Here is a 22,892-nt window from a genome sequence, read left to right on the forward strand (position 1 = left end):
AACTCAAGGTCAAACTTCTAAAATCATCAATTTTCATCTGATTGACCTCAACCTTGATTAAGATCGTGAATTTAAATCTTCATGAAATGGACAATTTGATGTAACCATAGTAACTTTTTTTGTAGTAGGTGTGGGGGGGATAGAAAAAAGACTCCCAAATTCGGCAAGCAACGTACCATGTGTTGCTAAGTCTCGATACTTGGGTATGATCGATGGTGTCTGCAATTCTGATCAAATATCTGGAGCCTCACCTCCTCGTATTTGCGGTCAGCTTCCTCTGCAATAAACTTTGCCTCCTTCAGCTGGATCTCCTGCAACTCCATCTTCTCCTCATCTTTCATGGACTTGTTCTCAATAACCTTCATACCTCTGCAAAAAAATGAGTACAGGTGCGCAATAAAACGTAGCATACGACATCTGTAAATCAGTTGTGACATCATGTTGTTTTGGTTATTATTACTTCATGTGCAGCCTGTGGCTGCTGGCTGCATCATTTTCCAGTAGACTAGTACTCATTTTGCCTACCATGGAAGGATGACAGGATGAGTCAACCCACCAGGTGTTATTTAAGGACATGATAGGGCCGAAGATCTTAAGCCTTTCCTGTTAAGCCAACACCAGTCTGTCATTTGGATAATTCGTGAAGATACTCATTATGTGATCAGGAATAATTTGTTATGAGGTTTAAAATTACACATAATGCACTCATCGCACTATCAAAAATATCAAAATTGTCACTAAAGTCACTACTGACCCGACTAGAGAGCGTTTAAGACTGAGATGTTCAATCTCCTTGGAGTGGGAAGCCTTAAAGACCTTGACACATCTATAATTGTGAGACACTGATGATGTGCAGATTTATGAAATTACACAACCTCCAGGTGGTGCAAAAATGCAGATGGAGAAGATGCGAGACGCAAAGAAGAGCTGCACTCTTTATGAAATCCTGGTAAATGCTGCCCAGACCATGGACCCTTTTCTGCAGAATATTCTCAGATGACATATCCTGGTGTTGGGCTAGCGGCTAGGGTGCCGGCTTGGGATCCAAGGATCCTGGGTTCGGATCCCGATCGATCGCTGAATTAACGCCAGGGGGGTTGAATCAGCCTATCATCCTTCCGAGGTCGGCTAATTGAGTACCAGTTTGCTGGGATGAATGATCCCGGTGTGTACCCCGATTTAAAATAGGTACACCATATCCCTGCACATCGTAAGAGGCGACCAAGGGTTGGCGTCAGGAAGGGCATCCGGCCATAAAAACATTGCCTCAAACAGGGAACCATGATTGTCATGGGGCCCGCAAGGCTAACACCCGCTATAGCGGGGAAAAATGGCCTTAAAAACGACCATTCATTCATTCATTCATTCTCAGATAACATCTGAATTTAGAAGTTTAAGAGATAAGATCAACTCAAGATGGCTCATGTTTGATGATGAAGGTAAGGAGCTTAATGAGTTCTTATTCAGAAAATTGTAAGTTTTTTTTAATTCCAGACTTTTCTCTGTTTGTATGCAGCACAAAGCTGCGGGGTAGCATCATTGGCTGAGGGTGCAGCTGATGTGATGCATGCCCTCTGCTGGTTAGGGCAGGAATTTGTAATTTGGCTATGGTGCCGGAGACAGCTCGCCCACTCTCAGTGAAGGACACCATGAGATCGTTAATGTCCACCAACAAATGCTGGCAGATGGGATGTCCGTTTAACGTCCATCCGAGGACACATCGGTGAATCAACCTGCCTGTGAAACACCAGGATGGCAGTTTGTAGCTGGATCGGGATTCAAACCCAGACTAGACAGCTTAGAGGTGATTGTGTAGAACTTCCGCTATAAATTCCTTTATAAATTAAATTACAAATTCCTGCTCTGACTTCCTGTGTTGGAGTGACAATCTGTCCAGGATTGAAACCCTAGCCCAGCCAATGAAACTACTAGTGGGGCAGCTTAGGTAGTGGATGGGGACATGCCGGATAAAAGCACCAAAATTTTATCAGGCAATCTTCAGGGTCCCAGCTATGATTCTATAACCGGCGCCAAGCGATACGACCACTCTTATGTGAAATTTTCTATTATTTGTGAATTTTATTTTTTAAATCTTTGGGAAAAAAATTTTTTGGGAGTTTTTGGAAAAAAAATGTTTTTATTGCAGAAATGAGAATCTTTTCCGAACATTTTGGTGTAATTGTTTTTAAAATCGAACATCTAGAAGTATTTTAAAACAATATTTGAAAATTAGGTGTCTCGGGTGCATTTCCTCAATTTGGAAAATTTCTTGGAAAATTATTGGAAATTTCTTGGAAAATTTTTTTTTTTTGGTTTTTGTAAAAGAAATGTTTTTATTGCAGAAATGAGAATCTTTTCCGAACATTTTGGTGTAATTGTTTTTAAAATCGAACATCTAGAAGTATTTTAAAACAATATTTGAAAATTAGGTGTCTCGGGTGCATTTCCTCAATTTGGAAATGGTTCTTGCAGAGTTTTGTGGTTCTTGCACAAGGATACCAATGAGGTCTGACTTCTTTCCTTGGCGCAGTTTTCCGCTTTCAGATAGAGAAGGGGGGTGTGGATGATTTTCATGCTGGGAGAAGGTTCCCATATCTGTATCCCTGTTCTGAGCAACTATGTACAGACGAGAGAAGAGGGACACATCATCTTTCAACAGGGAAACATCCTCTGACTGCTTCCTCTTCCCCTTGGATGGTGACCTGAAGAGAGGCAATGAGTTCCTCTTCACAGGCTCATAGATGGACTGCCTTCGTTCAGTGATGATAGCCTTGTTGTAGCTGTCGTACTGAGCCTTTCCCACTTCTTCTATGGTATGCACAGTGTTGGCCACAGATTCTTCAATCACATGCCACGTGTCGAGTGCAATCAGCTCGCTTCCTTCATCTAGGAACGGGTTGCTCATCTCGTTGATAACTTGAATAAGGCCCAGTGTTTGCTCGGGAAATGTCTTCTGCGCAGACAGACCTTCTGCGTGGTGCTGGCGTTCATCTTCTGAGATGGCAGTGTACTCCCACTCAAACTCAGTGAGAATGCGTGCCTGCTCAGGTCCGGCGATCATCCACTTCTTGAAGGCTGGTGGGTTTTCAGTCAGGCCGACTGCTCCTCCAGGGCCCTTCACAAGCTCATTATTTTGTTCATGGGCTTGGTTGATCGGAATGCTGGAGAACCTTCTGGCTGTCTTCTGAACAACCCAGTTGCCTCTGACAATAAACACCTCTTCGATTGTTGGAGGGAGGCTCTCCATGTCGCGGATGTGGATCGGGACCCATCTGGCATAATTATGGTGGTCAAGTGCGAAGAACCATGGTGCCAGGGCTTTCAGAGACTCGACATACAGGGGAAAGTCTCTTTCTCTGTGAGCGCGAACGAAGGTGAGTCCCAGGAGCTCAATCCTCAAGATGGTGTCCCAGTACTGAAAGGTTGGACTCTTCGTGATCATGCTTTGTTTCCAGTCCTCTTCTGTCCTATCTTCAGTTGCTGCACCAGCAGCTCCCTTCAGGTAGGCATCATGTTGCAGCTTGGAGAGTGCCAGAGCGCTGACTTGGTGGGCATGCCTGGTTCTCGTCAGGTGTGATGCCTTCAGGAAGGATTCAGCTGTGCCAGCAGAGGCTATGCCTGCCTGGTTTATTGCTGTCGCCCATCCAGATCCGTCTAGGTAGTCTCCAAGTGTCTTCCACACCGCCATCTCCAGGTGGAGTCCGCCGAACATGACAACATACTGGTCTTCACCGTGTGTGGTAGGCCAGTGCCACTGAATGAACTTGGCAAGCGCATACAGCGGAGCATCCATTGCTATTATTGGAATCTGTCCAGGGTTCAGGAACTGTGTAGATTCACGGATGACATCCATTCCATGCTTGATCATTGCAGGTGTGGCTGCCTTCTCATTGAAGAGAGGCAGAAGTTGAGTGATGGCAGCTTCTACTTCTTGAGCAAGACTGTTTTGAAACGAGGCATGGTCGGCGGACCAGGCTATACAATCTCCCTTGACCACCTCTTCTTTTGCCATGCAACATATAGCAACATATAGCAGATATAATTTCAACATATAGCAGATTTTATATAATATGCATGTAATTAAATAAAAAAATATAAATGTCTATTGTGCATGCATCTTGCTGTTCGGGTCGTTTGGCGCCGGTTCTAGAATTGAAGCTTAGATGCTGAGGAAATGCACCCGAGACACCTAATTTTCAAATATTGTTTTAAAATACTTCCAGATGTTCGATTTTAAAAACAATTACACCAAAATGTTCGGAAAAGATTCTCATTTCTGCAATAAAAACATTTCTTTTCCAAAACAACCCAAAAAAAAAATTTCCAAGAAATTTTCCAAATTGAGGAAATGCACCCGAGACACCTAATTTTCAAATATTGTTTTAAAATACTTCGAGATGTCCGATTTTAAAAACAATTACACCAAAATGTTCGGAAAAGATTCTCATTTCTGCAATAAAAACATTTCTTTTACAAAAACCCCCCCAAAAAAAAATCCAAAATTTTCAAAAAAGAATTTCACAAATAATAAAAATTTTCAAATAAGAGTGGTCGTATCGCTTGGCGCCGGTTATAGAATCATAGCTGGGACCCTGAAGATTGCCTGATAAAATTTTGGTGCTTTTATCCGGCATGTCCCCATCCCTTTGAAATTCGGTGCTAAGCTGCCCTACTATACCTTGGTGGACCGATGTGCCTGATGGTGTGAGGAGCATCCATCCATCCCTTTTAGAAAACGAATTAACATTCACGACTTAGCAGGGATAAAAGTTCTCATGGTTGACCCATAAAAATCTTTTTTTAAATACGTTACATATTCAGGATAGTGTTCATCCAATGGATAATGTACGAAGGACAGTAAGCTTCCAATCGTGCTGCAACTTCAGCAAACCAAGGGGTGAATGTGAGTCAGCGAAATAAGCATTCCTCACATCATTTTTGTTTTGGAATGGCAAGTACATAGACTGACTGCACATATATCCTCCTCATTTGATGTGGGCTTCCTTCCACCATGTGTCATATTAAAGGAAGGTATGCCAAATGACGTATTCAAGGAAAAAAATCAAATACAAAAAAGGTCATGTGGACCCTCATGCCTGTCTCACATCACCATCTCAGCACACCTGAAGAGCAGGTCGATCCTTGAAGCATCGACCATTATGTGAGCACCTGGTACTACTCACCTAGTGCTCTCGTCTGCCGCTTTCTCGGCCTCTTCCTGCTTTTCCAGGGCGAGTGTAAGCCTCTCCTGCGTGCGATCCAGCTCTTCCTCTTTCAGCTGCAACTGCCTGTTGAGTCCTGCAAGCTCGGCTTCAGCCTGCTCGAGTCAGGGTCAAAGTGTCGTACACAGGTGTCTGTTCCATCTCACGCACACACATTTCAAAATCCACTCCATGTCTGCATCTCACAATATTGAACTTGAGCCATGAGAGTCGACAGGAAAATCTCTGCCCAAGGAAGTTGCCAAATTCTCCCTGCATGAAAGAACTCTTCTCTAATTACCTCCACACCCCAACCACCCCCATCCCCATTCATCGTTTAATGATGCTCTGAAGATATAGTCTGAAACATTCCAACGAAAAGGATTCACAGGAAAAGACTTTTGAAACACAAACTAACCTCTTGGAGCTGTTCGAGGAGCCTTAAAAAAAAAAAAAAATATATATAAATAAAAAAATATATATATATATACAGACTTGGCATTTAATATGGAATATATTTTTTGGGGGGTGAACTTACTTTTCAAGATGTCTTAGAACCAAAAGTTCATTGGAATTATGTTGAAATTGTTCTAGATTTTGTTAATGTGACCTTTAAAAGAAACAAAAACCACATTTGACATTTCGAAACAAATAAATTGATCCTTGAAAGTGATGTAAACTGATATCGAACTCAATTCACGGGCAGTACTGTGTTAAACTTCTGTACGTTTTCCAGAAGTATTTCTTTATTTTGCACATTAGCCAAAAAAATTTTCAACAAAAACAAAAGCTAAATTATGACTGGGATTACGGACAGTAAAATTACAGTTCAGTACTTCGTGTAACCGCCACGAGCATTCAGGAGAGCACGTACACGTCGAGGCATGCTGTTCACGAGATTTTCCAAGGTTTGGACAGGAATCGCTTGCCATGCAGTGACAATAGTCTGCTGCAATTCACGCACAGAGGTCGGCTGCTGGTCCAAGTTGTCGATTTGACGCGTTAATTCTGCCCACAAGTTCTCTATCGGATTCATATCTGGGGACATGGCAGGCCACTCCATATGCTCTACACCACGGTCAGCAAGAAAGTGTTGGATCATGCGAGCACGATGAGGCCATGCATTGTCATCTTGGAAGACAAAGTTTCCTCGAAAGGCTGCACAAGCAAATGGAAGCAATGTTTCTTCCAGAATGGCCCTGTACTTGAACAGGTTCAGGTTTCCATTCAGAACAACCAGGTCAGTTTTGCCCCCTGCATGAAAAGCAGCCCAAACAGTCACCCCACCACCTCCAGCTTGGACTCTTGGCACTATACAATCTTTGTTGTAGGCTTCATGCACTTGTCTGTGCACTCGGACGCGGCCATCTTGACGATAGACCAGAAATCTAGACTCGTCACTGAAGATCACGTGATTCCAGTGTCCTGGCTGCCATTGACGGTGCTCTCTGGCCCACTGCAATCGGCGCTGGCGGTGTTGTCTGGTCAGGCGTGGCTTTCTCAGGGGACGCCTGGCACGATAGCCTGCTTGAACCAGTCGTTGGTTGACGAGCCTTCTGGATACAGGCACATTTGTCAGTTGCTGCCACTCAGCCCTAAGCCGATTAGCTGACTTGGAACGGCCATTGCGGACTAACCGGTGCAGCTGGCGATCATCCCACCTTGTGGTTCTGCGGGGACGTCCTGGCCTCGGTATTGGAGTAGGGACACCCCTCTGAGCATTTCGTTTCAGGATCTTTGACACCTGACCTTGATTGATGCCATACTGCCGAGCAATAGCCCGCTGTTTCATGCCGTAATTTCGTAAAGCCACCACTCCATAACAAACAGCATTGTCGAGTTGACCGACCATCTCCAGAGGAAGCGGCAGTAACTTTTGGAGACGTGCAGCAGTTGTTTTCCACGAATACAGAACGCAACAACCCTTGTATACCCAACTGTGAAGCCAATCATCAAATGCACCTGTCCGTAGGGGAAGGCGGGGCAAGTTGAGCCAGTTTTTGTTCTTGGAATGTTAGGACTGAACTTACTGATGATCTTGCACAAATGAGTATCTTGCCTTCTAATTTAATCCTTGGGAAACATTTTGTAGCTAGTTCTTACTTTCTATCCCCACCCTGAAAGTCACTGTGACCTTTGAAAAAACGGAGGCCAAATTGCTCAACTTGCCCCGCCTGAGGGGTAAGTTGATCCAACCTCTGGGGTAAGTTGTACCACATAGGGGTAAGTTGATCATTGCCCCAAATAAAGATAACTAAAGTAGAAAACCATTGTTTTGCCAGAAAAATATTTAATGTTGTAAAGTTCTACAACACTGAACGAAATAATTACCTTGTGGTCATGGTTATAGTAATCAGTTACGAACAAATTGAGTCACTCTCATAGAAAAACAAGATTGTCAACTGTGGTAAGAAAAGTCAACTCAATCCACCTGTCACAGTTTCAAGTCACAATTAAACAAAAAGTATCCCAAATAGTTGATCATTGCCCCAAATAAAGATAACTGAAGTACAAAAATTGGTCTGCCTGAAAAATATTTGATGTACTTGTTACAACACTGAACGAAATATTTACATGTACCTTGCTTGTGTTCAGGGTTATAATTCAATGTGGCAGCTGGATTGAGTTGAAAACAGCTGCCACAGTTTTAAGTCACAATAAAACAAAAGTGTCCCAAATACACCCAGAAAGGCCAACAGTCAGACTGTGGCAATTAAGGCACAATATCTTACTCATCAATGCCAGCTTCATCATTTGGATCTGGAACTAAAACTAAAACATGTCAGAAATCAAGGCAATTAAGCTGCCAAACTGACAAGTCACAACTGAACACAAGCTGTCCAGAACAACGGGCAGAACTGCCAACGCACTTAGGCTGTGGCAGCTTACGCACGATGTCTTCCAGTTCAAATCCTGCTTCATCCTTTGGGTTTGGAACAAACATTGGGTTGTCAGATCCAACTTTTCCAGCAACCTTCTGCAGGAAGACACCTTCAAACTGAAATTCCTCTCCATTCAGTACATCAACCCGAGCAATGTAATGCACAAATCTTGATTTGCCAGCACATTTGCCCGAGCTTTGCTCGGAGCGCTTGAAATGGCAGCACGGCAAGGAATGCTCCCCGGGGAGTGGAGATGGTACACCCAGTGTGGTGCAGGCTCGCAATGTATCCAATGACCGGGGTAATAATATGGTATTCTGTAAGCGCTTTGAGCCTTTGGGGAAAACTGCATTATAAATGCTAATTATTATTATCTCCACCAACATGAGTTGGCAAATTGAGCCAGACCCTATGGGGCAAGTTGAGCCATGGCTCAACTTGCCCCATAGGGTCTGGCTCAACCTACCCCAGTCTGAACTTTCTGAGATGTCTCCACATACACACATATTCTATGCATCCATCGTATTAAAGTCTATGACAAGAATGGAGACACATACCTGGACTAACAATTGTCATCTGATATCCATATTATATCTATGCTGCATATGGAAGAAACGTGAACTTACCTGTTTTACACCTTTTTACTTTTATGGCTGAAAATTGGATTTTTCCCTCTGCAACACTGGTTTCTGTTTCAATTTAGAAAACAATATGGCAGAATTTGGAGTTATGCAATGGGGCATCTATAGATGGCGCCACCACAAAGTCTGACTCATTCATAACTGGCTGGGAGGTGGTGGCTCAACTTACCCCTATGCTCAACTTGCCCCGCCTTCCCCTACATTTTGCCACATTTTGCCACGTGCCACGTGATTTTGCCACGTGATATCTGTGATATAATCCTGTTGTTGACTTCTTGCTGCGACAATCAGTGAGATGGTTCTTTCAACAAAGACATCACCGAAGGGTAAAATAAACTCACCAGATTGATATACTGAGTTAAGAAAGTAAACCCGTCAAGAAAAAAAAAATTCCATATTAAATGCCAAGTCTGTATATATATATATATATATATATATATATATATATATATATATATATATATATATATATATATATATATATATATATATATATATATATATATATATATATATATGTGTGTGTGTGTGTGTATTTATATCTAATATATATAAAGTTCTTTATAACCACAGACTGACTGATATTAATGTTTGGTACCTACCAGGTGTCGTATAAACCTGAAATTTGGTGTGCTGACGGACATTGAAGCTGGTACACCGGGAAAAATTACAAAACCGTTGTAAAGTGTCCAAAAATAAAAATTTACGTAAAAAAACTTTAAACCCATCCAGTAAAAAAAAAACCTCAATTGATAAGTTGCATTTGAAAATTGTAATTTATATAACTGTAAACTGTGAAATAAAACCCTCAATTAAAATGTAAAAAAAAAAACGTAAAACACGTCTGTAAAAACAAAACTAGAACAGCACTCAGTAGAGAGCATACCTCCACCTGGTTGGCCAAAATCATTCAATGGTGAAGAATCACTTAAAAAATTATACGAGCTGGATCCGGATTCGGTTCTTCACCAAAATTGAATCGATTCTTTCTTGTCACACACACAACCTCTCCACCAAGTTTCGTCCAAATCCGTCACTAACTTTTTGATATATCCTGCTATGTATCGTTTTTGGCCCGACATCCCATTGGTGAAGAATCACTTAAAAAAATTATACTAACTGGATACAGATCTTCACCAAAATCGAATTGATTCCTCCTCGTCACACCCACAATCCGTCCACCAAGTTTCGTCCAAATCCGTCCATAATTTTTTGAGATATCCTGCTATATGTTGGTTTTAGCCCTATTTCTCAATGGTGAAGAATCACTTAAAAATAAAATAATTCTCATATCCGAATCCATTTTCAGATCTTCACCAAAATCAAATATATTTGTCCTTGTCAGACACCCAACCTCTCCACCAAGTTTTGTCCAAATCCATCCATAACGTTTTGAGATATTCTGCTATGTATCGTTTTTGGCCCGATCTTCCAATGGTGAAGAATCACTTTAAAATTATAGTAGCCGGATCCGAATCCGGATCTTCACCAAAATCTAATCATTTCGTCCGTGTCACATACACTACGTCTCTGACAAATTTCGTCCGAATCCGTCCACAACTTTTTGAGATATCTTGTTCACAAACAAACGGACAGACAAACAGACAGGGGGTGAAAACATAACCTCCCTCCACCTTTGCTGGCGGCGGTAACAAAAAAAAAAAAAAAAAATCCGATATCTACGAGTAGTAGCAGGAGGTCTTGATGCTTCCAATAATCATAAAGTTTCTATTTATTATGTACATACTTTACTTATTATGTACTTATTGCTTATATATATAAATAAATGTACATACAAATGCACAAATATATATGTATATATATATTGTTACGGATCCGGGGGACGGCACTCCCGTTAGCAAGGGGGGGTTAATCCCCTTGTCCTGTTAAGCTGGCCGTCCGACCGGTCCTGGTACTTGTAACGCTCTTTTGCGGGGTGGGATTGATCAGGGTTATTGGTCCAGGTATTATCCCGAATACCTTTATCAATCCCTCTGCAAAACAGGGAGACAAGTACCGCTCGAATCCCGGACGAGATGGAGTTTGCCGAGCGGTATAGCAATCCGGAATCCGAGCCGTTAGCAATTGACTAAACCCGATTATAAGCGGTTCGGCCAAAATCGCGCCACAGGTACTCAATTGGGAAATCACTAAAGCGATCGGACGAGAAAGAAACCAAAGAATATGAAGGAACAGGGATTTATTAATTATTTACACAAAAACCAAAACGAAAGAAGAAGGGAACGAAAGTAATTTACAGAAGAAGAAGAAGACACAGCGCAAATCCTTAAACAGTCTTACTTAAACCCACAGGACAATACAGACAGACTCACACGAATAGGGAACTGCAGGCAAGAATGGCTGGAGGGATGAGAAGGGCAGACAGTCCACGGAACGGGCGGCAGGGAGGTCCGGGGATCGCGGCACGACGTCGAGGTCCCGCTTGAGCGTCCACGCTCCGGTTCAGTGGTGAAAACCCGGTCGTCAGTGCTGGTTGGTATCGCCCACGAGCGTGCCGATTCTCACTCGCCGCAGGATGTTCGCGCCAAGAAATGAATGGTCGATCCTCTCTCAACTTCTCGGGTCGTGCTCCCTCACTCATCTGCCACGAAAAGGCTTGCGCTCTCGCTTATATTGCGCGTGGTGCGATCAAGCCGCCAACTCCGATGACACGCCTACCGGTTGGCTCACCTTGGCGCTGGTTGGTCGGCAAGGGCTCTCTGGCTCCACCTTTGATGACGAGGTGGTGCCACGCCCGTGCTCTGGTGGCTCCTCCCCCCTTCTCTCCATTCTTGGCCTCGTGCGTAATGGAGTTTTGGGCGAAGAAAACAGCCCAATGCAACGGCGGCAAACGCCGCTGAAAACAGCCCAACTGTTACTGGCACTTTGAAGAGATGATTGGGGAACTGAAAGGGACCTATCTCATTTGATTGATGCAACGTAGAGTCAACTATTGGAAACACAGCCTTACCTGGAACACATAATAATGACATAACTATAGAGAGGTCCTAAAGTGTCCTACGTGTTGTACATGGACTAACTAAGGTGCAATCTTTAATTAACAGCGAATTAAGGGGACATGTACACAGGGGTCATTTATAAGGGAATTTACTACTAAATTTACATGTGAAGATTCTAGAAACCGTAACACAGCACCCTCATTCCTCACGGCACGGCCCGGGCCGAAAAAAACTTTAACTTAATGTGACACGCAGGTGTAATACCCCTCTACTATTAACCTTGCCCTTGAGTGCGACCGTTTTAAAACACAATTAAGTGTGTCTCCCTGCCACGTTGCATCCTGCCTAACAGATTCACACCCACAGGATAACCGAATTATGGAATTATTCTCAAACTAAACATTTAGCCGGTGGGGAGCATTATTTACAAGTGCTATTATTTGTATTTACATTGCAACCCAGGACCTGTCATCTGTTTTGGGAAACAAAAAGAACCCTGTGGGAGGGAGGAAAAAGCATGCACTGCACCGATACACCACCTCTGCATGCCCGGGGATGCAGAATTGATATTGCAATGCATCCCCGAGCATGCAAGCACCAAAGCACCAATAAGCACCATCAAGCACCATCCAGTGCTACATTGCACACACACAATAAAAACAAACTGATGGACTTGTTCTTCTTATCCCTCTGCTGGCCGATGTTCCTTCCAGATGTTGTCGTTCTTGGTGGCTTGCTGCCTATTTGCAATAATAAAAAGGCACACAACGCGTCCATTTTTTATTTATAGACCACAGGGGCCAAGTATGGGTGGTCCGCCTGTAGGGCAAAAGGGGCCACCTCACCGTGGTCTGCAAGCCAACTCTTCCTTGGCCACCATGGCCGGTCCCAGCAGAGGGGCCAGGCCCCAACACGTGGGGTGCATCAGTGGTGCTCGGCCACAGTACCGTGGTCCATAGGGATGTGGTGCTTAGCCACAAACGTGTGGTCCATAAGGTGGTGCATCGATCCAGTCAGCTGGCAGCGGCGGATCGGGCAAACAGATGCGGCTCCTGCACGCTCTCCCTCAGTGCCCAGAGAGCACGGTCCATGGGTGGGGAGGACGACAAAGCAGAGTCAGCGATGGGTAAGGGCACAAGGGTACGCATCAATAAAGGCAATGCAGAGGTGAGGTGCGCCTGGAGATCGAGCGGAGAAAGCTCGTCCCTAACGTACGCCAGCCCCCCTGTCACCTACTCTACCCTCGCCCCTTACCCGGTATTTACACAACAATTTGCAAATTCGTCACTACGTCTCGTCCTCCCCATATCTCCCCTAATACCAAATTGGTTCACAATCCCTCTAACCAACCAAATTCGCCATCACCCAATTCATCATCAATCCCTCTTAAGGAGGAAGAGATGGAACCAGGAACCAAAGGGTGGAAACAGTCGGTAAATACATCACAGTAAAAAAAAGAATGCATTTCACTTTGGATTTCCTAACAATAATTTATAGATGGCACGAAGAAAGCCTGCACAAATAATCAGATGCCATGACCAAGTCAAGGGCCACGTGGTCAGGAGAACCTTACGTGGTCAGGAGAATCGGGCCTTACACACAATGTCACACCCACGTCATGATGCGTCTTACACTCCCAAAAGCTTTGCACAAAACGATAATCAAACCATGGCATAGCGTGGAGCACTGTCGTCACATCAGGTGAGTGGATGCAGATGGTGCGAGGAGATTTCAATCCTAACTATCCTCTAAATGACTTTAACACTCTTTACACTACCCGGGGTCTTTCCCTGCCAAACCATTGGCCGTCTTACACTATGTGGTTCTAAAAACCAAACTCCCATTGACCAAACTGTGGTGCTCATCAATTTGGGGTCTCACTCCCCCGATTCAACTCCCTGTGCCTTTGCACAATTTCAGGACTGGGTCGTGTGGCACTCCCAGCAGGTCCGCTCACCTGCACACCTCCGCCACTGCAGGTGCCTCCGAGCTTACCTGCTCCCTACCCTAACCTATCTACCTGGGGAAGGCCCTCTGGCGCTCTCCCCACTCGGTGCCCTCTCTGGCACTGGGCTACCCGGGTCCGTCCTCCGGATCTTCGGGCCCCATTCACAACTCTACCGGCTCCCAGCGCCCACCTGCGGCCTCACCTGGCCGACATCCTCACAGTGGCAGAGTGCCCATTTAACCATACACACTAACAGGCCACACGCCCAGCCATTTCCACGTCACTAATGCACCCATCCAAACACCATTCTACCACACGCACCACAGATGCCAATATCCAACCACAATTTACCTATACCCTCTACCTACTTTTAAACTACCCTCCCCGGGTATTCGTGAAGGGGGTCAATCTTCCCCATCCACTCCTTTCGCACCAGCCACTCCACTCCACATTTTCCACCATACTCACTCCACACCATCCATTCCATAATCCATTTACTCCAGACCAGTTATTCCATTCAACCATTCTCCATACACCTGTTCACTTGCACACCTGTTCATCACACCTGGTGCTCCTGCACCCTCCTTCCTCCAGGACCATTCGCTCAATACAACTCACAATCACCTCACACTTTTCACAATACGCTGCTCAATACACTTTCAATTCTCCAAACCATTGCCTCAGGCACTCAGATTTTCCCACGCTCACACACACATCTTTCCCAAGCATTGCCTCTCAATTCCTCATTTCAACATGCTCACCAGCAAAAACTTCCATACGCAATGCCTCATTCAACAAAACCACAAACACACTGCATCATCTGAGCTGACTACCCCCCTTCTGAAACTCGCGCTTCCCAGTCGCCCCTTATACTATTGCGCTCCCTCGTCGTCATAATCCATCTAACCTCTTCGACGTCCCCTACTACAGGTACATGTCGCTACTTAACTCTACAGTTACCTATTGTCATTTCTCTAGATCCCTAATAATTATCCAAACCCTCCCTGGCTTGGTTTGCACCCCATAACCCCATAAACTACAGCTCATGTGCCCGGGGGATGGGAGAGATGGCGGATTTACCATCCTTCCACATCAGGCATCTCTCATTATCAATTTTGCCCATCCAATTCTTGCCACTCAAAATTTGCCAATCATTACTGCCAATCATTTTTACCCATCAAATTTGCCAATCATTACTGCCAATCCTATTCCTTATTCCCACTTTCGAATCAAAACACTATCATCATCACAGTCCACTTACTTGAGCCTCTCGGTGCGTCGTTACATCATTAAAACTCGGCTTCGCAAAGCCGAGCAATGAATTTGGGTGGTTTGGTCGCCTGCAGGTTGAGTCCGTCCGGCATTCGGTTCAGGGGAGGAGGTTTGGTTGGGCCGAGATTCCACGGCCCATCACGGCGCAGAGCCTTGCGGTCTCCGGCCCGATGACCGAAGCTCGCCTGGTCGGAACCCCATCCCCGCCAGGGGGCGAAGGTCCGACCCGGCCCCCCTACCCCGGAAACGCGCCGATCGCCGCTCTGACGCGGCACCGACCATTCAGTGCGGGGCCTGGCCCGAATCGTGCACGACGCCCCGAAAAGGAGCGACGCGTCTGCGGTCCCGGCCGGTCCTCGCAGCAAACAAAGCGCACCGCGCACCGAGTGCTCGCGTCGGCTAAACGTCAGCCTAAGCGCTGCCCCGGTCCACGGCGATGCTTTCTCTGCATGCTCACACCACTCGTTCCATCTTCCACTCGCCCATCTCGGCGTCTCAGCGCCTCTCGTGGAGCCCATGCATTCTACTCGCGCACCCATTCCACCATTCGCACACTCTGTCATCACACACCCGCTGTTCGCACACTCCATTACACACCTGTCTGTTGCACACCTTCCTTCCACGCACTCCTTGCGTGCACTCACCCCCGCTACATACTCCGTAACACTCACGGGTGTGCGCTCTCTCGCACCCCCGTCCAGCGCACACCTACCCATGGGTGTGCAGTCCGTCGTCGCACACCCAATCACACGCTCCACCACCAACTCACTCTCGGGGTCACTCTCACCCTCGCACGTACACTCCGTATCGCTCTCACTCTCTGTGTTGCATTCATTCTCACTTCCACACTCTGTGACACACTCACTCTTCGGCGCACACTTTTTTCTTACACGCGTGCCATTTTCTTTCACACAGCGCCCAACGGACCTCCCACAAACGCCCACGGTACGCTGGGATCCCAAGCGCGCGAAAATTCTTTTCGCGCCAAACATCCTCCTGCAAAACCTCTTAGCACCATATCCCACCTTACTCACCTTTGGGATCCTCCTCTCCTCGCGCACATGCAAATCTTTATAAGGATTAGCAAGTACGGCATCAGGATGTGAATTCAGACTTTGTGCATTTTCCATTTCTCCCTTCTGCTGGTGCTTTTCTAATTCTGCCGTCTCTACAAGCCCGATTTCCACTATTTCTTTTTCTTTATTCACCTCGACGACCGCTGGCTTTATTAAAATTTCCTCTTCTACCTCAGTGGTCGCCGGCTTCCCCATACCCCGGGTCGCGATCTCTACCCCGGCCCAGTTACCTGCGCTTTGCTCCACCTTGCTCAATCCGCGCTCCTCGACTCGCGTTACCTTGTCGCGTACCCCTGGGACCTGCTCGCCCAACTCGCGGTCAATGTCTCCCCCATTTTTTTATTCGGTCACCCATTCTGTTTTCCATTCCCTCTCTATCGGCCCTCATTTCGTCTGTTAGTGCTTCAATTTGGCTTCCCAATCGCTCACTGGTACCCCTTGCCTCGTCCCTCTGCATTTCTATAGACGCTCGTAGTTGCTCTATGAGCAAATGCAAGTCCCACCCCGCTGGCACCGCGTGCTCGGCTCTCGCCGCCATGTGCGAGGCGCCATTTCGTGCCCCTCTAACCTCGTGCGCGAGGCCGCCATCCTGTGCGCCTGAAATCCCCTCTGCCGCATTCGTATTGCTCTCCTCCTCTCTCTCTCGCAATTCCTCCCTGGGGTCCTGGGTTTACCTCCAAACCCTCTTCTTCTACCCCCACCGGCATCCGACCGCCTTGATCATCCATGGCACGATTTAATTTAGATCTTACTACGATTTCGGCCGCTCATAATTTCGAGTGCGTTAAGCGCACGTCGGGTCAAATCCCACTCCCAGACACCAATTGTTACGGCCAATAGCACAATTGGTGTCCAAAATTTGGGCTAAATAAATTTAGTCCCAGGTTCCAGATCCCAACTCCTCACTACTAATTGTTACGGATCCGGGGGACGGCACTCCCGTTAGCAAGGGGGGGGGATTAATCCCCTTGTCCTGTTAAGCTGGCCGTCCGACCGGTCCTGGTACTTGTAACGCTCTTTTGCGGGGTGGGATTGATCAGGGTTATTGGTCCAGGTATTATCCCGAATACCTTTATCAATCCCTCCGCAAAACAGGGAGACAAGTACCGCTCGAATCCCGGACGAGATGGAGTTTGCCGAGCGGTTTAGCAATCCGGAATCCGAGCCGTTAGCAATTGACTAAACCCGATTATCAGCGGTTCGGCCAAAATCGCGCCACAGGTACTCAATTGGGAAATCACTAAAGCGATCGGACGAGAAAGAAACCAAAGAATAAGAAGGAACAGGGATTTATTAATTATTTACACAAAAACCAAAACCAAAGAAGAAGGGCACGAAAGTAATTTACAGAAGAAGAAGAAGAAGACGCAGCACAAATCCTTAAACAGTCTTACTTAAACCCACAGGACAATACAGACAGACTCACACGAATAGGGAACTGCAGGCAGGAATGGCTGGAGGGATGAGAAGGGCAGACGGTCCACGGAACGGGTGGCAGGGAGGTCCTGGGATTGCGGCACGACGTCGAGGACCCGCCTGAGCGTCCACGCTCCGGTTCAGTGGCGAAAACCCGGTCGTCAATGCTGGTTGGTATCGCCCACGAGCGTGCCGACTCTCACTCGCCGCAGGATGTTCGCGCCAAGAAATGAATGGTCGATCCTCTCTCAACTTCTCGGGTCGTGCTCCCTCACTCATCTGCCACGAAGAGGCTTGCGCTCTCGCTTATATTGCGCGTGGTTCGATCAAGCCGCCAACTCCGATGACACACCTACCGGTTGGCTCACCTCAGCGATGGTTGGTCGGCAAGGGCTCTCTGGCTCCACCTTTGATGATGAGGTGGTGCCACGCCCATGCTCTGGCGGCTCCTCCCCCTTCTCTCCGTTCTTGGCCTCGTGCGTAATGGAGTTTGGGGCGAAGAAAACAGCCCAATGCAACGGCGGTGAATGCCGCCGAAAACAGCCCAACTGTTACTGGCACTTTGAAGAGATGATTGGGGAACTGAAAGGGACCGATCTTATTTGATTGATGCAACGTAGAGTCAACTATTGGAAACACAGCCATACCTGGAACACATAATAATGACATAACTATAGAGAGGTCCTAAAGTGTCCTACGTGTTGTACATAGACTAACTAAGGTGCAATCTTTAATTAACAGCCAATTAAGGGGACATGTACACAGGGGTCATTTATAAGGGAATTTACTACTAAATTTACATGTGAAGGTTCTAAAAACCGTAACAATATATATATATATATATATATATATATATAAATAAATAAATTTAATAGATATATGTGGGAAAATTATGTGCCCAGGCCAGGAATCAATCCCTGGTCCTCTGGAAGGCTGCACCAGTGCTCTGCCATCTGAGCTATCTGGGCATCCTTGACTGAGCATGCAAAACAACTCAGGTATTTTTTTTACTGGATGGGCTTAAAGTTTTTTTACGTAAATTTTTATTTTTGGACGCTTTACAACGGTTTTGTAATTTTTCCCGGTGTACCAGCTTCGATGTCCGTCGGCACACAAAATTTCAGGTTTATACGACACCTGGAAGGGACCAAACATTAATATCAGTCAGTCAGTGGTTATAAAGAACTTTATATATATTAGCAATGTAAATACCAATGTAAAACGGAGGAGGGCACTCGCTGCCAACCATAGGAGAACCAACGGCCTGAATACGAGAGGGTCTTGCTCCAATGGGGGGACAAATCCATATCCTCTCTTATAAACACCACTGGGTGAGGAGTGGAGCAATTGGATTAATGAACAGGATGAAATAATTAAATTGATATATTTGGGAAAATTTCGCCCAGATAGCTCAGATGGCAGAGCACTGGTACGGTTTTCCAGAGGACCTGGGTTCGATTCCTGGACTGGGCATGTAATCTTCGCACATATATCAATTTAATTATTTAATCCTTTTCATTAATCGAATTAGTATATTATATAAATTGTGAATATATATATATGTGTGTGTGTGTGTGTGTGTGTGTGCGTGCGTGTGTGTGTGTGTGTGTGTGTGTACATATACATATACATATATACATATAGATGCATTGATGTAGTACAGCGGAGAATGATAGCGATATGTGCATGCAGCATTGTAGCAACCCTGTGTCAAGAAACTTAAGAAAACAAGAAAACTTAAGCTAGAAACTGAGAAACTCCAATAAACTAAAAACTCCAAACTCAGCCCCATCCTTCTCCTGTAACTTACGATCGTGTGAGAACGTTTGTACAAATATTTACATTACTCAGACCATTGGAGGTCTGCACTGAGAATCGAGGAAGCTTTTAGAGCTATATAAGGACATTGGGTGCATGTTGGTAGGAGGGTGGGGGGAGAATTAAACAAGAGGGAAAAAGAGAGAGATGGGGTGGGGAGCGATCGGCGGTGAGACATCACTAAATGTTTTTACCCAATATGGACTTTATCCCCGTACATGATGAGAACTCCAACAGCCAGTACACTCTGAATGCATCAGTGACCATAGGAATTACATATTTTACATCTCTAATGATAATGATATATGAATAAATAAATAAGTAAATATATATATATATAAATAAATAAATAAAGAATTATATATATATGAATAAATAAATAAGTAAATATATATACAGTATATATATGAATAAATAAATAAGCAAATATATATATATATATATATATATATATATATATATATATATATGAATAAATAAATAAGTAAATATATATATATGAATAAATAAATAAATAAATATATATATAAATAAATAAAAATATATAAATAAATAAATATTATACCGTATATATCCTGCATTCATGACTCCCCTACTGTATTAAGTCGTGCACATGCTTGCAATTAACATTCTCGAGTTTCAACCTGGTGTTTCAGCCACACGAAGTTCGTGCCGTCACACTGAACCGATATATGTTGTGTATATGAAAGAGAGGGAGCATGCGGGCTGCGGTTGAATCCACAAGCCTTGTGGAGTCTGTCTATTTATTACGTGTGCACAATGAGGAGCTCAGTTGAGGAAATTTAAATTGAGCAAAAGCAAAACGGAGGAGGACAAAGAGGAGAGTTGGGAATAGGGAATGGGAATATTGCGTATGTAATAAATAGATGATAGTTAAAACATTGACGAGTTCTGTTACATCAAACATCAATGCAGGAGGTGGCCATGAGGTCCATCAAGACCATCACAATGTTTGATTGCCCATTCTGTAACCTTTTAAAATGCTGAACTATACAAGGTCACACGGCATTCTTAAAGTGCTTGTTATGAGTTGGACAGGATCAGGTTCGAACCAGTGACCTTCCAGACTCAAATCAGACACTCGACCCATCACACACCATCGAGTCTGCTTAATGATCCCAATTGAAGCTGATCGGAACCTCACAATACACTACTATATGTATAATCCAGGTGTAAAAGTACCCCATAACAAACATTACCTTGATTGGAGCATTCGGTTCTGGCACTTTGGTTACCTGTTAATTAATTGGTACTTTTTGGTTTCTACGCCATCAGACAGGTAACCTATTGGTCTAATCAATGGTTGCATGATCCCTACCAGCCTGCCAAATATTGGTCTTCAGCCAATTGACTTACTTCAGGCATCCTGTAATTACAGGTGGCCAGTTATAATAATAGGTTACCTTACTTGTAATCACCTGCAGAGGCTCAACAAATTGGCAATACCAGAGATTGACGCCATCTCGTACCTAAATATATGTACCTATGGTCTAAGGGTAAGGCAAGGGGTATTCAATAAGTATGTATATATATATATGCCTAGGTGAGCAAGCATTGCCAGGTTTGCTCACCTCTGCAGCCTTACGTGTCGCCTCTTGCTGTTTCTCGTCCAGGGATAGAACGTCGTCCTGCACTCGGTCGCGCTCTTCTTCCGCCACACGCACTCTCTTCTCCAGCTCGGCCATGTCGTCCGCCAACTGTTCGGACAGGTGATCGTCAGGTACACATTTATTACTTGCAAAAATCGAAGATTTTTCAAGTATATTGGTCGATTCCGTTTGTGGTTCTGTCTGTCTGTCTGTTTGTCTGTTTGTTTGTTTGTCACCGGCCTACAGGTCACAATTCTAAACCGATCGTCACGAAACTTCACCAAGTTGTATAAGTCGTCCCAATTGAGAAGCCTATTGATTTTGAGGTCAAAGGTCATCTGGAGGTCAAATTTCTAAAATCGCCATTTTAAATCCGATTGACTTGAAAATTCAACAGCATTTGCATATCAAGTCACTAAATTGGGAAATTAACTATTTTTGAGGTCAAAAGTTCAAAGGTCAACTTAAGGTCAAATTTTAAAAATCATCAATTTTCATCTAAAAAGCTGCCAATTCTCAACCGATTGACTTGAAAATTGAACAGCATTTGCATATCGAGTCAATAAATTGGGAAACATACTATTTTTGAAGTCAAAAGGTCAGAGGTCAACTCAAGGTTAAATTTTTTAATTCATCAATTTTCATCTAAAAAGCCGTCAATTCTCAACCGATTGACTTGAAAATTGAACAGAATTTGCATATCGAGTCACTAAATTGGGAAACATACTATTTTTAGGTCAAAAGGTCAAAGGTCAACTCAAGGTCAAACTTCCAAAATCATCACTTTTTATCTGAAAAAAAACTGTCAATTTTCATCTGATTGATTTGAAAATTGAACAGCATTTGCACATTGTCACTAAATAGGGAAACCAACTATTTTTGAGGTCAAAAGGTCAAAGGTCAACTCAAGGTCAACCTTCCAAAATCATCATTTTCATCTGAAAAATTGTCAATTTTCTTCCTATTGACCCGAGCATTGATCAAGATTGTCAATTTTAATCTTGATGAAATGGACAATTTGCTGTATCAATGGATTTTTTTTTCTTGGGGAGAGGGGGGGGGGGCGCGTATTTTGCAAGTATCGTGCTCCGCATGACGTCTTCTTGTTTATTTATTTATTTATGTATTTATTTTACCATGTGCTTCACCACTTTATGCCAACCTCGTACTCCATGTCCAACTTGTATTACCATATCAACAACTCCATTTGCATTTTCTACAAGTTTCAGGTTCCAAAATAGAACAAAACTATTTCTAAAGGTATTCTGCTTCCGCCACAACAGTGACATTCTTTTAGACACACACAATGAATTTTAACGCAGGACGAGGCCATTCTGCAATCTTACCTGTGCTTCACTATCCCCAGCATCCATCACCCATGTTACACACAAGCTACCTACAAACCCTGACAATATCCCTATACACCCCTCTATCTCCAATGCATACAGAAACCTATCTTATGCTTTCAAATATAGTGCACTACAAAGATTAATATACATGTACAATTATTGTACATGTAAGATTCATATACTCGTACATGTATGAATCATGTACTCGTACAAACATGGTTCACTAAGATTAATGTACATGTACATGTAAGATTCATAGACTCGCACATGTATGATTCCTATACTCATACATGCATGATTTCTGTACTCGTACATGTATGATTCATATATTTGTAGAAGTATGAGGTAGTACATCGATTCATGTGTGTATACATCTAAGATTTATGTACTTGCACATGTACGATTCAGACTCCAACATGATTTTATAATGTACTCGTACATGTATGATTCATAGACCTGCACATGTAAGATTCATCGATTCATCGACTTCTACCAAATGATAATTCAAGCACACGTCGTGTACCATTCAAAGACTAATATAATTGGGAATTTGTGTGGAATTGGTGAAAGTTATAAACACTAGAATTAAACACTTTTGGGATCTCTCATGGCTCATGTACATAATGCTTATATGATCATCGGACGCACTTTTTGCATCTCTCATGGCTCATATACATACACGGATATATGATAATAGGGTGCACATTTCGATGTCTGAC

At 44.2% G+C, this 22,892-nt stretch overlaps 1 protein-coding gene across 1 annotated transcript in view; it reads right to left on the minus strand.

The window, feature by feature from the left end:
* The window catches only part of LOC137414650 (uncharacterized), a 30,764-nt gene that overhangs the window by 7,025 nt on the left and 847 nt on the right, over positions 1–22,892 (minus strand). The window contains exons 2-4 of the mRNA XM_068100156.2: positions 20,807–20,932; positions 5,184–5,317; positions 252–369 (exon numbers count right to left, since the gene is read on the minus strand). Of these exons, the coding sequence (XP_067956257.1) occupies positions 252–369; positions 5,184–5,317; positions 20,807–20,932 (378 nt within the window). The remainder of the gene's footprint in view (positions 1–251; positions 370–5,183; positions 5,318–20,806; positions 20,933–22,892) is intronic.

This window comes from Myxine glutinosa, chromosome 2 (genome assembly GCF_964187855.1).
Source record: "Myxine glutinosa chromosome 2, kmMyxGlut1.1, whole genome shotgun sequence".
Classification (NCBI taxonomy): domain Eukaryota; kingdom Metazoa; phylum Chordata; class Myxini; order Myxiniformes; family Myxinidae; genus Myxine; species Myxine glutinosa.